Source organism: Musca autumnalis, unplaced genomic scaffold (genome assembly GCF_047663935.1).
Source record: "Musca autumnalis isolate F117 unplaced genomic scaffold, ASM4766393v1 scaffold_3, whole genome shotgun sequence".
In the NCBI taxonomy this organism is placed as follows: Eukaryota; Metazoa; Arthropoda; class Insecta; order Diptera; family Muscidae; genus Musca; species Musca autumnalis.
Window position 1 is genome coordinate 120,636,213 of NW_027411866.1, and position 21,844 is coordinate 120,658,056.

At 31.4% G+C, this 21,844-nt stretch overlaps 1 protein-coding gene across 4 annotated transcripts in view; it reads left to right on the forward strand.

The window, feature by feature from the left end:
- Positions 1-21,844, forward strand: part of Ten-a (Teneurin-a transmembrane protein) — a 1,182,291-nt gene that overhangs the window by 957,163 nt on the left and 203,284 nt on the right. For all 4 annotated transcript variants that reach the window (XM_073974235.1, XM_073974237.1, XM_073974238.1 and 1 more), the window contains one exon: positions 8,730-9,026. In XM_073974235.1, coding sequence (XP_073830336.1) covers positions 8,730-9,026 — 297 coding nt within the window. The remainder of the gene's footprint in view (positions 1-8,729; positions 9,027-21,844) is intronic.

Consider the following 21,844-nt stretch of genomic DNA (forward strand, 5'->3'; position numbering starts at 1 on the left):
AATACAAATAATTTTACAACTGTTTTTGCAGTTGTCTGTCAGGCAAGTTTTGGGTTTTTGACAATCAATACATGTCCTGTTATGTGTAAACGCAGGGTTAAAGTAACTATTTTCAGTAGTGGGATTCTCTAACGCATTTTTTGGTTACCGACAAAAATCGGTAAAATCAAAATAATTGTAATTACGTTAATTAACGAAATTAGTCGGTAAGTTAGCACCCAAAATAAAGTTGTCGCTAAGTAATACCGATAGCAATAGTGTTCACAATTTTTGTTTTCACATTTCATTCATAATTTTGGATTTTAATTTTACCGATTTTTGTCGGTAACCAAGAATTGCTTTAGAGAATTCCAACTACAGGTAAAGCAAACTATTCACAATTTCAATATTTCAACAATGAAAATGTTAATTCTAAAACGCCAAGAAACCTCACTTTTTGAAACCTCTAAAAATTATATTTTGTTTTCATTGTCTGCATAAATCTTTTCAACACAACATTAAAGTTTTGCAAAAAGCTTTAACGTCATATGCATATCGTCACCATAAATGCCCGAAGACGTAACCGACATGAAAATCGAAATTCGTTTTTTGACGTAATCTGATACATAAAGCTAAAATACATGCTCTGGCAAAATTTCAAGCTTTTACGTTCAAAAACAACGATCCTATTCAAGAAATGGCATTTCGGTAAATGGGATAATATTGCAGATTTTGTTGTAATGGAGGATCTCAAAACTAAGCAATTCAGCGGTTTTGGTTTCACTACTTATTCCCCTTCGTATATGATCGATAATATCCCATATACTCGCCTTCATAAGATTAATATTCCGTATTCTCCTGTAAAGTTTTAGTTTTGAGGGTTACGTCTTCGGGCATTTATGGTGACGATATGTATGTATTTATGTAAGAGTATGTATATTTTATGAATATGAACATGTTATTTTTATACACCAAACACACACACACACACACACATACTTACTCTTTATGCCATTTTATGTTTAAATGGAACTATAAAACCACGGAAACATTTATAACTTCCCTTTTAGTTAGTCGCTTGGTCGTCGGTTGGTATGTGGTCCCAAAACTCCAGCTGACCAAAACGAGCGGTCATATCCTTTAAGTGCCACATTTATTCACATGTTTACCACGGCTAACGTCATATATACATATATATGTATATGAAATGTCATTTTAGTATGATTCGATATCAGTAATGTACACGTGTTGGATACGTTTTCGCCCGGAGTCTAGAAAATGCTTTAGGCAAAATCATTTATGTCCTTATGTGTGCAGTTCATATTGGTCACATGGTTTGAAGGTTAGTGTGTGCATATGTCGGTTTAAACACACTAGGTTGTAACTGAAAGGATTTTTGTTAATATTTGTAAAATAATGTATACTTTTAAATAATTGCTACAAAAAGAAGAACTGTAAGTATACGTCATGGAAAATCGTCCCAAATTGAAATTCAATATCTCAAAAATGGTAAAATCTACGTAAATATCGTAAAGGTCAATCTTGTAGAGAGTTTTCATAGCTACAACATTATTTTCAGTCTCATTTAGATAGGACTTGCGGTTTCTAAGCAAAATCGTGAAAACCTAAAAAACCCCTAAAAATGTCAACTTGAATCGCGATTTATTTAAAAAGCGCTCCGGCGATTTTTTTTTTTGTTTTTTTATTTTTCTCATCTATGAACATTATAGTTTCAGAATCCGCAAAAACTTCCCAGGTGAAAGCACCTTCCATTTAAATTTGATTCAAGAGCACCGTGACTATTATGCAAATACGCAAAAACATATAGTCGGACGGGGTCGACTCTGGGCATATTCTACCCCTGAGCATATTATTTTCACATACTTCTTATCAAAATTCCTGGAATTGACAGCATATAGTACGTGCTGCATAATTTTTGGCTTAAGTCTGAAAGCGGGGTAACTTGCTTACCAGAAATTCTAATATTTCGTATTTTGTTGGCACATTTGACATACACTTTTGGAAGTGGTTGCCTATTTTTAGCTGGACAAAAGTATAAAATATTCAAAATACATGTGTCTTGACTTTTATAGCACAATCTTCCTTCCAGCCTAATATTATGCCATGTAATGCTTAGGAAAAATTCATTTTATTGTCCCTTAGCAATGAAGCTTTATGCTGCAGACGAAGAAGAGAGCAACAGCTAGAGAGTGGTATTGGTCGAATGAGCATAGCACTGGAGTAAGAGAAAAGTTTATGGTTGAACAACTTAATTTAAATTGCTTTAATCTATTTTTGTTGCCAATAAATCACTAGCGCAGACATTTGCACACAACAACAATAACAGTATATTGAGCGTGAACTATATGTATGTACTATATATGGTAAATGAATGTATATATTTTGCATATAATAGCCATAATAGCTACTGACTTCCCACTTAACTTTAACAAATTTCCACACACACACACATTGAAATACAACATTGTTGTCTAAAGTTCAGTAGTTATGAGTTGGGAAAACTTTTATAAACTATGTATGTTAGTGCCGACTGGCTATTTAAAATGCCCTCTTTAGTGCCTTGTTGGCTGCAGGGGATGTAAATAGTTAATAGATCTATAGCGTAGTTCGTGCATATACATAAAGATTTCGATCTATATAAAGAATATATAAAACATGTATGTGCCTGTGTGTGTTCTGTCGACTAAGCACGAGTTAATATATGGTGTGGAAGTCTAGTCGTTTAAATTATGGCACAACAAAATATTATTATCCATTTATCGTAGTTATGTATACATTTAAACTATGAGCATGTCGAACACTATGGCGTATGATAATCTCAATGTGAATGTATGTGTGTATGAAAGCGTTGCAAATTCCTCTGACATTGTTCTAATAAATGAGTCTGGCTTAGAAAATTCCAGGAAAAGCTAAAAACTTATAGGGAAACTTTGTAGTTATTTGCAAGGAAATACAATTTTAAATATTTGATTCTAAACTTATATTAAGCCTATGGTTTCCGTTCGAATTCGAGAATGGTAAAGAAGAACAAGTTATCCTAAGGCTAAAATAAGCCATATGTGTGTAGTAGGCGCCCTAAAAATAGTTTTGAATATTTTCAAAAATTATAGCTTAACACAAAAATGTTAACAAAAATTGTTGCATAGTTTTGGGGTTGTTTTCGAAATATTCTATTCATGTTGCATGCCTCTGTGGGGTCTGCTTTACCGCATTACATTTTATGGAATGTTGTACAAGATTATCTTGATCAATTTGGGGAAATGGGGAAAAACGTATTTGTGGTTGTTACAGTGATTTTCATGTGTTTTCATGAAAATGACAGTTTTGAAGTTTTATGTGGGCCTAAAAAAGGAAGACGGTTAAAAATTATAATGAAACTACAATGTTCATAGATCAGAAAAATCAAAAATCCAAAAAAAATTGACGAAGAGCATTTTAAATAAATCGCCATTCATGTTGACATTTTTAGGGTTTTTTTAGGTTTTCACGATATTGCTTGGAAACCGCAAGTTCTATCGGATCGGGGCTAAAGAAAACCTAAAAAAAAAATTAAAAATATCACCTGAACTTCTATGTATCAAAAATTGCCTAGGAACAAAGCATAATGATCAATCCTCTAAAGAATTTTCACAGCTACAACATTTTCTTTAGCCCCACTTCGATAGGACTTGCGGTTTCCAAGCAAAATCGCAAAAACCTAATATAAACCTAAAAATGTGAACTTTAAAAATCACTCCAGCGATTTTTTCCTGTTTTTGGATTTTTCTCATATATGAATATTACTGTTTTCAAATCCGCAAAAACTTTACAGCTGTAAGCGGTTTTCACTTGAAGTTAGTTAAGGCGCAACATGTATGACATTGTTTTATAAGGAAGCGATACATTCAATGCACTGTCCCAATTTGAATGTCTATATCTCAATAATGGTAAAACCTACGAAAATATCATACAGGTCAATCTTGTAGAGAATTTTCATAGCTACAATATTTTCTTTTGTTTCGTTTGGATAGAACTTGCGGTTTCAAGCATAATCGTGAAAACCTAAGAAAACCCCTAAAAATGTCAGCTTGAATAGCGATTTATTTAAAAAGCGATCCGCCGATTTTTTTGTTTTTTGATTTTTCTCATCTATAGACATTGTAGCTTCAGAATCCACAAAAACTTCACAGCTGTAAGCACCTTCCATTTAAAATTGATTCAAGAGCACCGTGTAATGTAATATTATTATGAATTATGTACCAAATATTGAAATATTTTTTGGAGAAAATGAATAGACTATAAAATATAAAGTATGAAATATAAAATATAGAATATAAAATATAAGAAATAAAATATAAACTTTAAACAATAAAGTAGAAAATATAAAATCTAAAATATTAAATATAATATGTAAAATATAAAATATAAGAAATAAAAAATAAACTTTAAAATATAAAGTAGAAAATATAAAATAAAAACTAAAAAATATAAAATCTAAAATGTAAAATAAAAAATATAAAATATAAGATATAAACATAAAATATTAAATCTAAAATATAAAATGTATCGTATAAAATATAAAATAAAAACTAAAAAATATGAAATCTATAATGTAAAATTAAAAATATAAAATATAAGATATAAACATAAAATATTAAATCTAAAATATAAAATGTAACGTATAAAATATAAAATAAAAACGATAAAATATAAAATGTAAAATATAAAATAGAAAATATTAAATAAAAAATATAAAATATAAGATATAAAATATGAAATGTAAAATATAAATGTATAAAATAAGAAATGTAAAATATAAACAATAAAATAAAAAGTAAATAAAATAAAAATAAAATATATAAGATATAAAATATAAAGTTATATTTTCTACTTTATATTTTAATTATTTATTTTATAAAATAGACCAACTTTTTAAATAATATAGTTTACAACTTAGTTTTTTGTATTAAACATTTTTTAACACTTAATTCCTTTTGCTCTATCATACTCCTCCATTTTATTTGCCCATATATACATTTTCTGTACACCTACCCCGTAGGCCTTCCTGTATACTTTATATATTATTAATAAATTCAATTTTTATTAACAATTTTTTTTTTGTGCAACATTCTGCCATTCATTTATTCATAAATTTCCCACAGGAAATTCGTTCACGACCAACATCAATGACATTGGCAGAACATGGTAAAAAACAAAACCTTGCAAACATTTAACGTGAAAATAACATAAAAGTAAACACTTATCTGGGCATTTGCTACCGCGTGAATTGTCGTTTTTTTATTTGTTTGTTGAAGTTTTTACAATATTGGCAACCTAGAGAACAAACAACGAACCAACAAACCAGTCCAAAAGGGCCTACAGGCTCATATCCGTTTAATAATGTCGATAATACTTGCATTTTATGGCAACTGTAAATAAAAGTTTTTTTACATTTTTTTTCGAGGTGAGCTTTTTCCGGACAATATGTGGGGAATATTGCGATGTGCACTTTTTTGTATAAGAATAAATTTTAGTATTGAATTTGTAGTTGAGACAAATGTCATGGAAACAAACATATTGCAATAGCTAGTAATCCTGCCGTGGTTTGATTTCAAACTACAACATCATCTAATTTTTTTCTGATATTCTTACTTGATTTTGAATATATTTTACCAAATTTTATCCTATTATGTACAAATGTGACAAAAAATATTAAAATCTTCGAAATTTATAAAAATTTTCCCATTTGAAATTTTTAAAATAAAAAAAATTCCGCTTTCTAATCATCATATATTAAACGTTTGTTCAATGCTTTACTAATCCAAACAATATTTTTGTATATGTATATTAGTAGTTTAAAATTGATTTATTAGTGGTCTCATACGACACTCTTCACATTTTAGTCCTTGGCCATAAGAACAAGGACCCATATGGTGAATTACATTTTAATATTAATAGGGGGGGATAATATTAAAATCCTGATTCTTACAGAGAAAGGTATTTAATTTCTACTTAATATGGTCTTAGCTTGATTTCAGCCCATGACATCATCACAACTTTACCTATGATATAAAATTGTTCAGTCATGTTAAACATTGCTATTGTCTGACCCTAACATTGATCAATTTTACAAAGTTTCGCCGTATCACTTCTCAAGCGAAACCTACATTTAAGATATCTCTTAAACTTAAATTTTTAATATAAGTAGTTTTAATTCGCTTCAACCCAATTCTTTCTATGTATTATATACATATGTATGTAAAATCGAACATAACATATTTCCCTAAAGTGCAAAAACCCATAATGCTCTTCATGTGTACCTATTGATTTATGTTTTTTAATTATAAATTTCCGTTTACAATACTTACACATTCATACACTACGATATGGTGCTTTATTCCCTTGGCCGATGTATGTATATATCAGGAAAAATGTGTAAAATTGTCTTTTCCATTTCAAAAAAATCAAAAATATTTTTTGATACTACATCAATGATTTTTGGTACATAGATTAAGAAAAAAATCAGCATTCCAAATCTGTTTTCGTTACTAACTTTGATCGTTGCGCGCAAAAGATATGACCGTTTTAATTATGATAATAAGAAAAAATTTTAAAAAATCACGGCTTAATATAATTAGCTGTTATATCCCATTATCGTTAACTGAATTCGTAACCTTTGCGATTATGCAAAAAATAATCGCAAAGTCTCAATGGATTCGCGAAAAATCAAATTTGTTAAAAAATTTCATGTATTTACAAACATATTTTCGAAAAAATAGCGCTCATAGTTACGAAAAATATATAAAAAAAATTATAACAGCATCCAGACATTATGAGGAATAAAATGAAACCTAAGTTGTGAAAGTTGGAGCTATAGTATTCATGTTATTTGCAAAAATACGAAGAAAATATTACGAAAAAATTAAAATCATATTATTCTAATTTTATTTTTTTATGGTTTTATAGGAAATGTTGGAGAAAAAATGTTTGAGTTCTTCGGCATTTTCGTCAAAATTTCACGCAATAATGAGGATTCCGTTGTAACAAATTTTTCGCTTATAGTTTTCCTATTGGATAATATTATTAGAACCTTATATTAAATCACAAGGAATTCCAATTGTGGCACAACGTTAAAATAATGTTATATTGAATATTACAACATTTGAGACGCATATAAACCGCGTAATTATGAAAATGACATGATGCGCATCCGATTTTCCAACACAGCGAATCAATCCCTTTTATTTGATGTACAGTTTGTCAAATTCTATTTGGCGGCCACGATGTAGCATCTGCTGCATTTAAGGGTGCAAAATACAGTAAAATGCTCATAATTTCCGCGAAGTTCATTTACATTTTATGCGCATCCGATTTCAATAATCACCATTAAAAAATACATCATTCTACGCCGTTTCAATGCGATCCATCAAGAACCGTGGATGTAGCATCGCACTTAATTTTTAGAAAAAATCTATTATATCTCTGGATTAGCGATAGTTTTGAAATATCTGTTTTCGCGCAGTTTAAACACGCGTATCGATCTATTTATTTAAGTAGAACTGACACATCCAAAACGCGTTTTAATATGCGATATTTTCAAAATAATTTTTTGCAAGTTTTCGACATTTGAGGGGTATCATATCCGCCGATCTAGTGGGTGGATTTTTACGCGTCGTGGCTTGTTAGATTCAGAACGTAAAAAAACTAAATTTACGCGGGTTTCCACGGAAATCCAATGACGTTTGTAAATTTTAAACCAAAAAAATAGGTTTTTGTGAAAAATTTACGCACAAAAATTTCGTGTTTAGGCGCAGATTACTGTGATCCTGTGAGGGCTACACCCTCATGTTATACATTAAAAAATGCGAAATCGCGAGTACTACAATCCAATAATAAGCTTTTAGGGAAATCCTGCTGCGCGTCCCGATTAGAGCAGAAATTCAAAAAACCCCATTTTTCAGGTTTCAAAATGTCAGCATCCGTTTGAGGTAGAAACAGTGGATATATTAAAAAATTATACATTAGAAACTTCAACTCTGAAGTGTGCTCTTTAACTTTTCCTTTGAGCATTAAGCTCTACATTGTGTTGTAAAACCACTAATTGGAAAATAACATAATGAAACTCGTTTATTTCAACGATTTTTTCCGATTTTTTTACATTAGTACGACCACAGCTTCCGCTCAAATTATTATTTTAAGAAACCCCTCGGTGAATCGGGCTAAAACAGTTTATTTTGCCGAAATGCGGTCAAAAGTTATGGTATAGTAAAACTGATCGCGAGTTACAATACCCCATACCTCAGTTTCAACAAAAGTTAATTTTCTACAAAAAGCTTGATATGTATGTTTATATACATTTACATGCATTCTTACATTCAAACATATGTGAAAGATATTGCGTGTGCGTAATGTAAATATGCAATAGTATGCATTAAAGGACATTCTGTCCTGTTTGGTTTTAACAGTTCAACGCAGAAGTATAAAATTCCCATCTTCCCCACCCATTTGCCTCCCACTTTTAATAAAACAACATTTACATTGTCAATAAATGTGCATAATTCAAAAGCATATGACGCGACAATATTTGAATGTGCATTTTTTTTCTCATACTACTCTTTCCTATACACATAAATTTATAATGATAACAACAACCGCTAACAATAACAACAAAAAATATTAAATTAAAAAATAAAATTTCCTCTATTGTTTTTGCTCACTTTTTCCCCTGTTTGTTTGTTATTTGTTTACAGATTGGGTCCCATGCCTGGCACATTACATCAACAACAAATGCCACAAAGTATGTCAACGGGTAATAATACAATTGGTGGTCATGGTGGCCATGATCGTGGTGGAGGTGGTGGCGTTATAGGCGGCGGTGGTGGGGGCACTATTGGTGGTGGAGGAGTTATACCTGGAGGCACAATGAATGGTCCAAATGGACCCCATTGTCAGATGAGCGGTTCACAGCCATTGGTTATGCCCGCATTTCCATTGCGTAATTCACATTCAGCACATGCACCACACTATTCACCCTACTCACCTTCCAGGTAAGTTTGCATTTTTTTGTTATAATAAGCATAATGATAATATGCAATTGCATTACTTTTCCATATATACATACAAATACATATTTGTATAGGTATATATTTGCATTTATATTGTTGTATGAGGTTTTGTTGTTGTATAATAGTTTTATTGCCATTATTATTATTATTAAAAACCATAAAATTGTCGCAAAGTGTTAATATTTGTTATGGACGTATAAACACACAAACATTGTAGTTTGTAGGTGTAAATGTGTGTGTGTGTATATTATAAATCATGTCACAAATTAAAACTCAAAACTGCCACCGGGTGAGCTTTTTTACATTTCAGGTGATATGAAAAAATGCAATAAATATTGTCAATAATAACAAAAAGAAAGCAATGTCATACACGTCAACGTGATTTAAATATCATTCAATAACGTACACACAACAACAAATAATGAAGAATATATCAGTCAATATTTTCCCATGAACATCCGCGTAGGGATCATCTCGAATAGGGCCTACCGATTATATTTTTAGGTAGGTATATGTGACTGCCGAATCCGATCGTCACTGTACTGACTCAATAATAGTTTAAGAAATATATTTTTTTACAATTTTTTTTAGATTTGATTTTATTTCATTTTTATTTATAATTTTTTTTGATGCATGTATATAAGGGTAGTGCGATTTGAATATCTTAAAAAGGGCTATCGTGATCAGGAAAAAACTTCGTTTTCACGGTCAAACAGTGGATAATTTAGAAAATTTACAATTTATTGCCCTCTTTTTTTGACATTTTTCCCTATAACAACCAAGCCGTTGAGATTTTCGATCCTATACTAAGACAAACATTTTAGCCAAGACAAAAATTAACAACTCTCTAGTACATCGCAAAATCATGAGAACGCTCCTTCAGGACAATGTTAACAACTCTCTAGGACATCGCAAGGCATTGGAAAGTGCAAATTTTTTGTGAAAATATTGAGAAAATGACCAGAATTTGCAGTTTCAAAATGAGGAGCGTTCCAATGCTTTAGCGATGTACTAGAGAGTTCTACAATATTGTGTTGGCTAACATTTTTTCTCAGTATAGGATCGATCAAGATATGTGACAAAAAAAAAAACATAAAAACGAAGTTTTTTCTAAACGGGAGCGTAAATTTCAATGTGAATCACATTGAAATGTATGCTCACTTGCTCTCAGTAAGCGCTCCCTGGCTATCTCAAACATATACACACATTTTTAAATGGTGGTGGTTTATTGAAAGGCATAGAAAAAAAGCAAAAGCAACAACAGACACATAGGTACATAAACAATTCCAAAGAAATACATAACAGACTTTAATAAAAGAAAAACTGAATGAAATAATTTATAAAAAGTCACACTTTTAAAAAGAAAAATATATATAGAAACTTCGTTGAACGCTTCTCCTTAGTTGTGAAATAAAACACATCTTCCTCAAAGTTGAAATCATCAGCGGGAAATCGGCATCTGGAATCAAATGATTACATAATGTAATAAATAGGTACATCCATATTTTAAATACACATATGAATGTATATGAGAAATGTATTTATGTAATTACCAATATTAAATACGATTTCCAATCAAATATTTCCATTCACCTTTTTGATTCAATTATAAAATGTATTGGGCATTTAATTTACTAAAAATCACAATTTCTTTAAGAAAAGACAAAACACTGATTTATTCACTCACTTTGCCGTCTGTACTCAACGATTGTATTTAGAGAACAACTTAATTATTACAATTTTTCTTTTCCTCTTCTCTTGCTACGTTGGTTATTGCGTCTCCAATTACACCATACCAATCATGAACAAGAAGAGAGCATTTGTATGGTGAATCGTACGAAAACGTAAAAGCGAGTACTTATCTTGTTCATCTATGCCCCATACAGCTCTTTATTATAAAACAGAATTCCGCTGCCGCGAGAGCCCTGTTGTTACTCTCTTTGACAAAAATCTTCTCTCCACCCATAAAAAATATGTTCTAACATAAAAATATGTTGGTACCCAAACAAATAAAATTGAGATATGTTACAAAATGTTGCAAACATATATTTATTTGGACACAAACAAATTATGTTTGGATCCAAACATATATTTGTTTGCAATCAGTCCCAAAAAAATATTTGTTTAAATCCAAACATATTTCCAACATATATTTTTCTGCGTGTAGGAAAATTGCCTAATATAAATATGGACAAATAATAAAGAAATATGTATATTAGGATTATGACTTTTTTATCACCTCGTATCCTTGAATGATATTTTAATGAGTTTTTACGTAAGATAACATAAAATATTAATTACAAAGTGATTCGATAAAAACCTTCACACAAAAAACTTTTAAAGTTTTTATACCCTACACCACTATGTGGGGAGGGTATTATAAGTTGGTTTTGCCCAAAAAGTTTGTAACGCATCGAAATAATGGTCGTAGACCCATACTTATATATACCAAAATGAATGTCTCGACGAGCTGAGTCGATCTGGCTATGTGTGTCCGTCCGTCAGTCCGTCCGTCTGTCCATCTGTCCATCTAAACCTTGTAATCACGCTACAGGTCGCAATTTTGATCGGATCGTCACGAAATTTTGGGTGTTGATGAGGGTTCCGGAGGGGAAGAAGCCTATTAATTTTGGTGATGGTCGGATAATATTCAGGGGTCGGAATGGGCAAAAAACTTATGTGGATAAAAAGACAACGTTTTTTTCCAAAGCGAATATCTCAGCTTCTATATGATGTATATCAAAAGCAAGACCTGACAATAAAAGTAGAAAATATCACCTTTCTAATGATGTAAAGTAAGCTCTCGTAGGTGGTCAAACAACGGAGTTATTACAATAGTCGCAAATAAAACCCAAATTTTCATTCTTGCGATTTTAATTATAATGACGAATATCACAGCTTTGGTTAGGGGCTTTTCAAAAACAAAGCCTGACTATGAAAGTAGAAGACCCCATCTTTACAATGATGCAAACTAGGTCGGCGTAGGTGACCAAATAACGGAGATATTGCAATAGTCGGTAATACATCCCATTTTTCCACTTTTTTGGAAATCACGCTGCAGGTCGCAGTTTTGATCGGATCGTCACGAAATTTTGGGGGTTAATGGATGTCTCACAGATGAAGATGCCTATTGATTTTGGTGATGGTCGGAAAATAGTCAGGGGTCGGAATGGGCAAAAAACATATGTGGATAAAAAGACAACGTTTTTTTTTCCAAAGCGAATATCTCAGCTTCTATATGGGGTATATCAAAAGCAAGACCTGACAATAAAAGTAGAAAATATCACCTTTCTAATGATGTAAAGTAAGTTCTCGTAAGTGGTCAAACAACGGAGATATTACAATAGTCGCAAATAAAACCCAAATTTTCATTTTTGCGATTTTAACTATAATGAAGAATATCACAGCTTTCGTTGGGGAGTTTCCAAAAGCAAAGCCTGACTATGAAAGTAGAAGATCTCATCTTTACAGTGATGCAACCAAGTCGGCGTAGGTGACCAACTAACGGAGATATCGCAATAGTCAGTAATACATCCCATTTTTCCATTTTTTTGGAAATCACGCTACAGGTCGCAATTTTAATCGGATCGTCACGAAATTTTGGGTGTTGATGGGGGTCCCGGAGTGGAAGAAGCCTATTGATTTTGGTGATGGTCGGATAATAATTAGGGGTCGGAATGAGCAAAAAAGTTATTTGGAGAAAAAGTCTAAATTTTATTCCAAAGAAAATATCTCAGCGTCTATAAGGGGTATATAAAAAGCAAAACTTGGCAATGAAAGTAGAAAATATCGCCTTTGAAACGATGTAACGGAAGTTGTCGTAGGCGGTCACACAACGAAGATATCGCAATAGTCGCTAATAGAACCCAACTTTTCATTTTTGCCATTTTAATAATAATGACGGATATCACACCTTTGGTTGAGCCTGGCTAAGAAAGTAGAAAATCCCATCTTTAAAATTATGCAAATTAGGTTGGCGTAGGTAGTCAAATACTAGAGATATCGCAATAATCGGTAATGTATCCATTTTTTCCACTTTTTCTGCAATAACACTACAGCTCGGAATTTTGATCGGATTATCACGAAATTTTCTCAGAGAGATAGAAGCCTATTGATGTTGGTGATGTCGATAGCAGTCAAATATACAATTAAATATTAATTATTTTGGTTCAGTTCGCCTTAAGTCATTTGGTATAAAAGCCAAATAGTTGAAAACTTTCGTATCTCCCTAAAAGAAATGTTTTCGAGTGAAAAGATTATGCACAGAGGTAGTGGTGTAGGGTGTCACATAGTCGGCCCAGTACCGACTATAGCATTTTCTCACTTGTTATTTTTCAGAAATGTTGACAATTTTTTGAAATCACTGTAAGCTGATATTTTACTGAAAACAAGGTATAGGGACACACGACATAACCGTTTGTTTCTCACTTAATTCATCATCGTTTTATTACATATATATCTTTTTATATTATATATAACTTTATTTCATATATCATAAAAATTAAAAGTCGTTTGTGCGGGACCTTTTTCAATATTTAAATGGAATAAAAGTTATTTTAGTCATTAATAGGCAAAAAAAAATTGAGATTTTTTTTCATTTCATGTATTTAAAAAAATCAAAGTTTTTTCTAAATTTTATAGTATTTATCACGGCGCGCCTTAACTAATTTTAAAAGGAAGGTGCTTACACCTGGGAAGTTTTTGCAGATTCTGAAACTACAATGTTCATAGATGAGGAATATCAAGAAACAAAAAAATCGCCGGAGGGATTTTAAAATAAATCGCGATTTAAGTTCACATTTTTAGGGCTTCTTTAGGTTTTCTCGATTTTGCTTGGAAACCGCGAGTCCTGCGTAAATGGGCCTTAAGAAAATATTGTAGCTGTGAAAATTCTTCCCAACATTGACCTTTATGATATTTTCGTAGGTTTTACCGTTTTTGAGATATAGAAGTTCAAATTGAGACAATGCACTGACTGTATCGCCTCCTTATAAAATAATGTCATTACTGCAATTTCCGAAATTAAACTTATATATCTTGAAAATGGTACAACGTAGGAAAAAATAAATCATCCAATCTTGTAGAGAATTTTCACAGCTTCAACATTTTCTTTAGTCTCATTTTGATATGACTTGCGGTTTCCAAGCAAAATCTTGAAGACTTAAGATAAAAACCTAAAAATTTGAACTGAACCTCTATATCTCAAAATTGGTAAAACCTACGAAAAAACCTAAAGGTCAGTCTTGTAGAAAATTTTCACAGCTTCTTTAGGCTCATTTCGATACGACTTACGGTTTCCAAGCAAAAGCGTGAAAACCTAAAAAATAACCCTAAAATTGTAAATTTTGATCGCGATTTATTTAAAAATTACTCCGGCGATTTTTTCTGTTTTTTTTTATTTTTCTTATCTATGAACATTGCTGTTTCAGAATCCGCGAAATCTTCCCATGTGTAAGCGGTTTTCATCAAAAGTTAGTTAAGGCGCACTAAGCATGATATTGTTTTATAAGGGGCCGATACAGTCAGTGCATTGTCTCAATTTGAACTTCTATATATCAAAAACGGTAAAACCTACGAAAATATCATAAAGGTCAATATTGTGGAGAATTTTCACAGCTACAACATTTTCTTTATTTCCATTTAAATAGGACTCGCAGTTTCCAAGAAAAATCGTGAAAACCTAAAGAACCCCTAAAAATGTGAACTTAAATCGCGATTTATTTGAAAATACCCCCGGCGATTTTTTGTTTCTTGATATTTCTCATCTATGAGCATTGTAGTTTCAGAATCTGCAAAAACTTCCCAGGTGTAAGCACCCTCCATTTAAATTTGGTTAAGGCATACCGAGTTATTCAAAAACAAATTTTCAAAGAGGTTTGTGCGGAAAAATTTTTTATATTAAAATCGAATGAATTTTATTTTAGGCATTAATAGGCAAAAGTTCATTCGTTCTCACTATAGGAAATCATTTTTGAGAAAAAAATATCTGTCATGACTAAACCTTTTTTTCCCATGAACAAAGGCTGAGCTGGATTGTAGATTTTTGAACCTTCAGCCTTTAGGCTTCGAAGATGTACACTTTTGTTCGATGTACAATAATGGTTTTAGATCAAGTTGGAAAATATTCCTTCCGGTTCAAAATATTTTGCTAAAATGGTTCGCACGAAAGCCTATCAATGTTAGATTTGCCCAATAATTTCCAAGGATTAATTGGTAGAGTTTTTTGGATTTTAATTTAATTTCAAGGACAATATATAAATCAATCGTGGTTTTATTTATTTTTTTAACAATTACATTTACTAATCGGATTGAAGCCTAATTAAGGATTAAATATTTTACATTAAATCCCGCTTTTGAATAATCAAAATCTAAGTTTTTCTTGTAAATAAAAAAAAAACATTTCCTTTCCTCAAACATCCATCCAATCGCCCACCAGAAAAACCTTCTCTAGTGCAGAAAAATCATTAATAGTTTCATTGTGACAATATTTTTTGCTCAAAGCTATTCGCATGTCACATATAGTATTCCTTTGCTGCTCCTCACAAAAGTGTTAAATGATGTCTAATGTCAGCAGATTTTAGCGTGACAACACTTACAATGCTGCTGTGGCTTCTGCTGCTGCTATAACACATCACGCTTTCTGTTTTGCTGTGGTGGCGTTGTTGGAAGCATGCTAGAGAGCTTCTAATAAACTTGAAATGAAAAACGGCAAGAAATTAATTTTCTTTTCATAGCATCGTGTTTCTTTTTGTTCATTTGTGATGATCACTATACCTTTGCCATGCATAAAACTCACATCATTTTTACCGTGTATAACCACTTTTCACTTATAATTTTCTTCCATTTCTTCTATGTATACCAGCAGCGATGGTTCCTTGATTCTGTGGCTGGCTGGCTGCCACACTAAGGGGTGTGCTTTGAACATCTAAACGTGTGCTTTTGATTCTTTCACGAACAAATCATCATCATTATTTCCACACGAAATTTGCACCTCGTTTTTTCGTTCTTCCTCCTACTGCATCTTCGTCTTCATCGTTTTGCTGTAGGTTAAGGAAAATATTGCCTGTGGAAGTTGCGCATTATTTGCATGGCAAACGGCACTATCGTACAGATTGCCATGAATGTCTCTGCTGTTGATGATGCAATGCATAAGGAGTAGGACGATGAATACTTACCCAAGTTGTTACATTACCTATAAATGTTGGTTTGATAGAATGGGTAGAAAAAAGTGGGACGTATGTTGCTATCACGAGTAAGCATCTTCGTTATGACACTATTTTTTGTTTGCCGCCGGTTTTTTGCTGGTGCTTCTGCTGTTCACAATGAAACAAACACGCAAACGTGGTAACCAATTTTTAACTGTCATTTCAATATCCTGGCTTCATATCTTAAGACATTACAAACGGTTAGATAGTGAGAAGATGTATTGGAGGATTTATTTAAAGGCCTTGTAAGGAGGCCCAAAGAGATCAGAAAAGTAAAGGAAGAGAAATAGGGTCTGAAAGTGGACCGACCCAGCGATAACCTTAGTTGAAACTTAGAGTGCTGGCTGATCAATGGAAAGAACATGTTGTTAATAGCCTAGCTGACTTGAGTCAGCATTATTCAAAAATACCTTACAAGACCGTCTGAAGGAATTAAGCAGGGGTCTGAAGGTGTATTTCAACTTGAGAAAACCTTAGTAGAGGGAAATTTATTTTGTAATAAATTAGGTTCTACTAGAAAATCCTATTATAAGCCTCATAATATTTATAAAATATATGAAAGGCCTTAAGAAAACATTATTTTATAAAATACCTTGCTCCATATGGCCATAGAATTATATACCTGATGTTTTTATAAAAACTGGCTCCTAAAAAACTACTACCCACAATCTTCCTCTCTTAACTCCACATATTTGAACAAAAAATTAAATGATGATTGTTACTAAGGATGTGATTTGTTTGTTAGTGTTTAGAAGAAACTAAAATGGATGAGCATACTAACGATATCCCAGTAAAATGTTCAACTTGCATGTTGTATTATTGCATCAGGAACACCAAAAGACCAACTAGAAGTGTGCATGTGGGAGCAGGCAATGCTAAATGTTTGAAATTTACAACAAACCTAAAGCACGTTTTATAGCAATGTGGTCCATAGTTTTGCTTCTGCATTCAGACTTTCTTCATTGCATCATTTTTTTTTTTGCTCTCAGGAAAAGACTACAATTTTTTTACATGCAACATACGAATTTTAGCCACAAAACGTTTGTGTGGGTGTCAGTCAGGAGGTACATAGGTAGGTGTTTGTTACAAATCGCTGCGATTTGTTGTTTGGATTTATATGCTCCTGCTTTTTTTTTTTTGCTGTAACAACACAATCGGATTAACTTTAAGTCGACTAAAATTTTTTTGTTACAACATAAAATTTCTACTACCGTTTTGTTTAAGTTTCGTGTAATGTTGTTTGTTGGCCAAAAGAGAGAAAAGAGATTCATACAAGCGAATGGCCAAAGAAATTGATGATGCCATTTGCTATTGCTGGAGTATGCCATTTCCATGCCATCAGCGTGAAAATAAAAGGTAAAGAAGTATGGTAAAAATATTGTTTAACAACTGTTGCCAAAGTTTAATTAGCCTTATCGCAATGCCATGAAATGTAAACAACAGTTGTTTTTTGTTGTTGTTAGTTGTTCTTACTTCTGCCAAAAAAGGATGTGCCTGGCAATAAGCACCAGACAGAGATAATTAGATTTCAGATGGCAGATATGCATATCATCAAAAAAACAAAAATAAAGAGCAGACAAACTTTTGTCATATAACGGCAATTTAAGGAAATAGCTAGAGTATTTTCATTGAGGTAGATTGGAATAAATAAGTACATATTTAAAAAAAAAAACCCAGGTCTTTGATAGACTCTCGAGAAATGTTTTTAAAAAATCCATATCCTTGAAAGACATTCGAGAAATGTTTTTAAAAAATCCACGTCCTTGATAGACACTCCCGAAATGTTTTTAGAGACTTCTCTTGTTTCAAAAAGGAGCCCTATTCTAAATTTATGTCAATGATATAGATGCTCTTTTTTATCGCCGATTCCGAACGGCATGTCTTAAGTCAGCAGTTTTACATGGCTGACAAATCCTCAGAAAGTGTAAGCCAACATTAAGCTGAGGAGTTTTTGTTACCGTTGAACATTTATTATGTTGCATTGAGAAATATTTAAAAAAATCCAAGCACTTGAGAAATATTAAAAAAATCCAACCCCTTGAGAAAAATATTAAAAAAAAATCTTGAGAAATATTAAACAAACCTTGAGTAATATTAAAAAAATCCTTGAGAAATATTAAAACAATCCTTGAGAAATATTAAAAAAAAACAAACCCTTGGGGAATATATTTTTAAAAATCTACGCCCATGGGGATTTTTTTTAAAACCATTCCTTTGGAACTACTTTTTTAAAAAATCTACTCCCTTGGGGAATACTTTTTAAAAAATCTGCTCACTTGGGGAATATTTTTTAAAAAATCCACGCCTTTGGAACTACTTTTTTTAATAATCCACGCCTTTGGAACTACTTTAAAAAATCAAAGCACTTGAGAAATATTTTTTTTAAAGAAATCCACGCCCTAGAGAATTTTTTTTTTTTTTTTTCAAAAAAATCCAAAAATCCAAGCCTTTGAGGAATGTTTTTTAAATAGTTCACACCCTTAACGTTAATAATTCACGGCCATTAGCAACGTTTTTTAAAAATTTGAGAAATTTTGTTTTAAAAACTCCAAGTTTCCCAAAAATATATTTTTAAAAAATCGACGTCTCCAAACGATAGTTTTAAAAAATCGACGTCTCCAAAACAATAGTTTTAAAAAATCCACGTCTCCCAAAAAATAGTTTTAAAAAATTCACGTCTTCCAAAAAAATAGTTTAAAAAATCCACGTCTTCGAAAAAAAATGGTTTTAAAAAATCCACGTCTTCCAAAAAAATAGTTTTTAAAAATCGACGTCTCCAAAACAATAGTTTTAAAAAATCCACGTCTCCCAAAAAATAGTTATAAGTATCCACGTCTTCCAAAAAAAATAGTTTTAAAAAATCCACGTCTTTCAAAAAAATAGTTTTAAAAAATCCACGTCTATCAAAAAAATAGTTTTAAAAAATGCACGTCTTCCAAAAAAATTGTTTTAAAAAAATTCTCGTCTTTCAAAAAAATAGTTTTAAAAAATCCATGTCTTCCAAAAAATAGTTTTAAAAAAACCACGTTTATCAAAAAATAGTTTTAAAAAAACCACGTTTATCAAAAAATAGTTTTAAAAAATCCACGTCCCTCAAGAAATGGTTTTAACAAATCCACATCTCCCAATAAATTGTTTAAGACAAGCCTCCCAAATAATTGTTTTAACAAATCCACGTCTCCCCAAAAATGGTTAAAAATAATTATTTTAAAAAATCCACTTGTCCCAAAAACTAGTTTTAAAAAAATCCACGTCTTCCCAAAAATGGTTAAAAATAATTATTTTATAAAATCCACTTGTCCCAACAAATAGTTTTAAAAAATCCACGTCTCCCCAAAAATGGCTAGAAATAATTATTTTAAAAAATCCACTTGTCCCAAAAAATAGTTTAAAAAAATCCACGTCTCTCAAAAAATTATTTACAAAATATTTATAAAAATCCACTTGTCCCAAAAAATGTTTAACAAATATTTTAAAAAAATCCACTTGTTCCAAAAAAAGGGTCTTGAATAATTCACGTCTCCCAAAAAATTTTTTAATAATAAATATTTTAAAAAAATCCACTTGTTCCAAAAAAAGGGTCTTGAATAATTCACGTCTCCCAAAAAATTTTTTAATAATAAATATTTTAAAAAATCCACGTCTCCCAAAAAATTGTTTTAAAAAATCCACGTCTACCAAGAAATTGTTTTAAAAAATCCACGTCAACCAAGAAATTGTTGTAAAAAATCCACGTCTACCAAGAAATTGTTTTAAAAAATCCACGTCTACCAAGAAATTGTTTTAAAAAATCCACGTCTCCCAAAAATATTTTTTAAAAAATCCACGTCTACCAAGAAATTGTTTTAAAAAATCCACGTCTACCAAAAAATTGTTTTAAAAAATCCACGTCTACCAAGAAATTGTTTTAAAAAATCCACGTCTCCCACAAAATTTTTTTAAAAAATCCACGTCTACCAAGAAATTGTTTTAAAAAATCCACGTCTACCAAAAAATTGTTTTATAAAATCCACGTCTCCCAAAAAATTGTTTAAAAAATCCCCCTAATAAATTAAAGTTGTTTTAATAAAATATTAAAACAAAGACTATGGGATTAAGCCTGACTATTTTGAAAAACAAAATCCAGGTCTCCCAAAAAATTGTCTTAAAAAGTCCACGTTTCTCAAACAATTGTTTTGAAAAATCCAGCCCTCCCAAAAAAATTGTTTTAAAAAATCCACGTTGCACATAAAATTGTTTTAAAGAATCCACGTTGCACATAAAATTGTTGTAAAAAATCCACGTTGCATATAAAATTGTTTTAAAAAATCCACGTTGCACATAAAATTGTTTTAAAAAAATCCACGTTGCACATAAAATTGTTTTAAAAAATCCACGTTGCACATAAAATTGTTTTAAAAAATCCACGTCTCCCAAAAAAATGTTTTAGAAAATCCACGTCTCCCTAAAAAATGTTTTAAAAAATCCATGTCTCCCAAATATTCTTTTAAAAAATCCACGTCTCCCAAAAAATTATTTTAAAAAACCCACGCCTTTGGTTGTCGTTCAAAAAAATCCACACCCATAATAATCACAATTTTTTTTTAATTCACGCCCTTGATGGTCATTCGAAAAATTGTTTTAAAAAATCCACGACCTTCATAGACAATTTTTTTTAATTCACTCCCTTGATAATCATTCAAAAATTTGTTTTAAAAATCGCTTCCTTTGATAGACACTCAAGAAAATTGTTTGATAGTCACTTAAGAAATTCAATCATAAAATTCATCCCCGACAATCCATGAGTACCACTCTTTGGCACAGATTAACCCACATAAAGCCACTGGTCGTTTAAACGCCACAAAAAATGGTTGCCAAAATTGACGTAAAACTCGGGCATTTTCGCATATTTTGTGCGGTATTTTACATTCTGTTGTAGTACTGTCCATTATCTATCATTCCACGCTTATAAAGTTTTATTTGGCTTATGCATTTTCACGCCTTTTGCCTAAAACTCAAGCATTTCAAAAATCTACATTTTTGTAATTTTCGACTTTAGATGAAACATTTAAATATGCCATATAAATTTAATCATAACTGTGACATTCAAATAAATTCAGGGATTTGTTAGGAATATAATAAGAGTATTTTCTTCATCAAAAACCAAGGGATTGTTGTGTAAGAATACACCTATATTACCCTACAGGAAAACTATATGTTTTAGAGAAAAATGTTATATTTTTAAAAAATGCTTAAAAAGCCTCGCAAATATCATTTCCATATAAAATTTTAAGCTTTCTCGCAAAAAAATGCTCGGCGCTAAGTGGGTTAATGGAAATCTAGACTACCACTGCGATCCCCTTTCTTCACATATTCATCAATTTCAATATTTAATTACTTAAAGACTTTTTTAACATTAAAGATCTTAACTCCTCACATCCAACGCTTTTATCACTTCTATACCGTACCTTTTTACTTCACACCACTTTACCCAACTATGCTGCTGCATTGCACAGTTGTTTCTGATGTTGGTGCTGATGGCAATTATTCATTTTGCCAACAGCATATGCCTCAATATAATCACACCATTAGCAATGATGACGATGACAAAGCAGA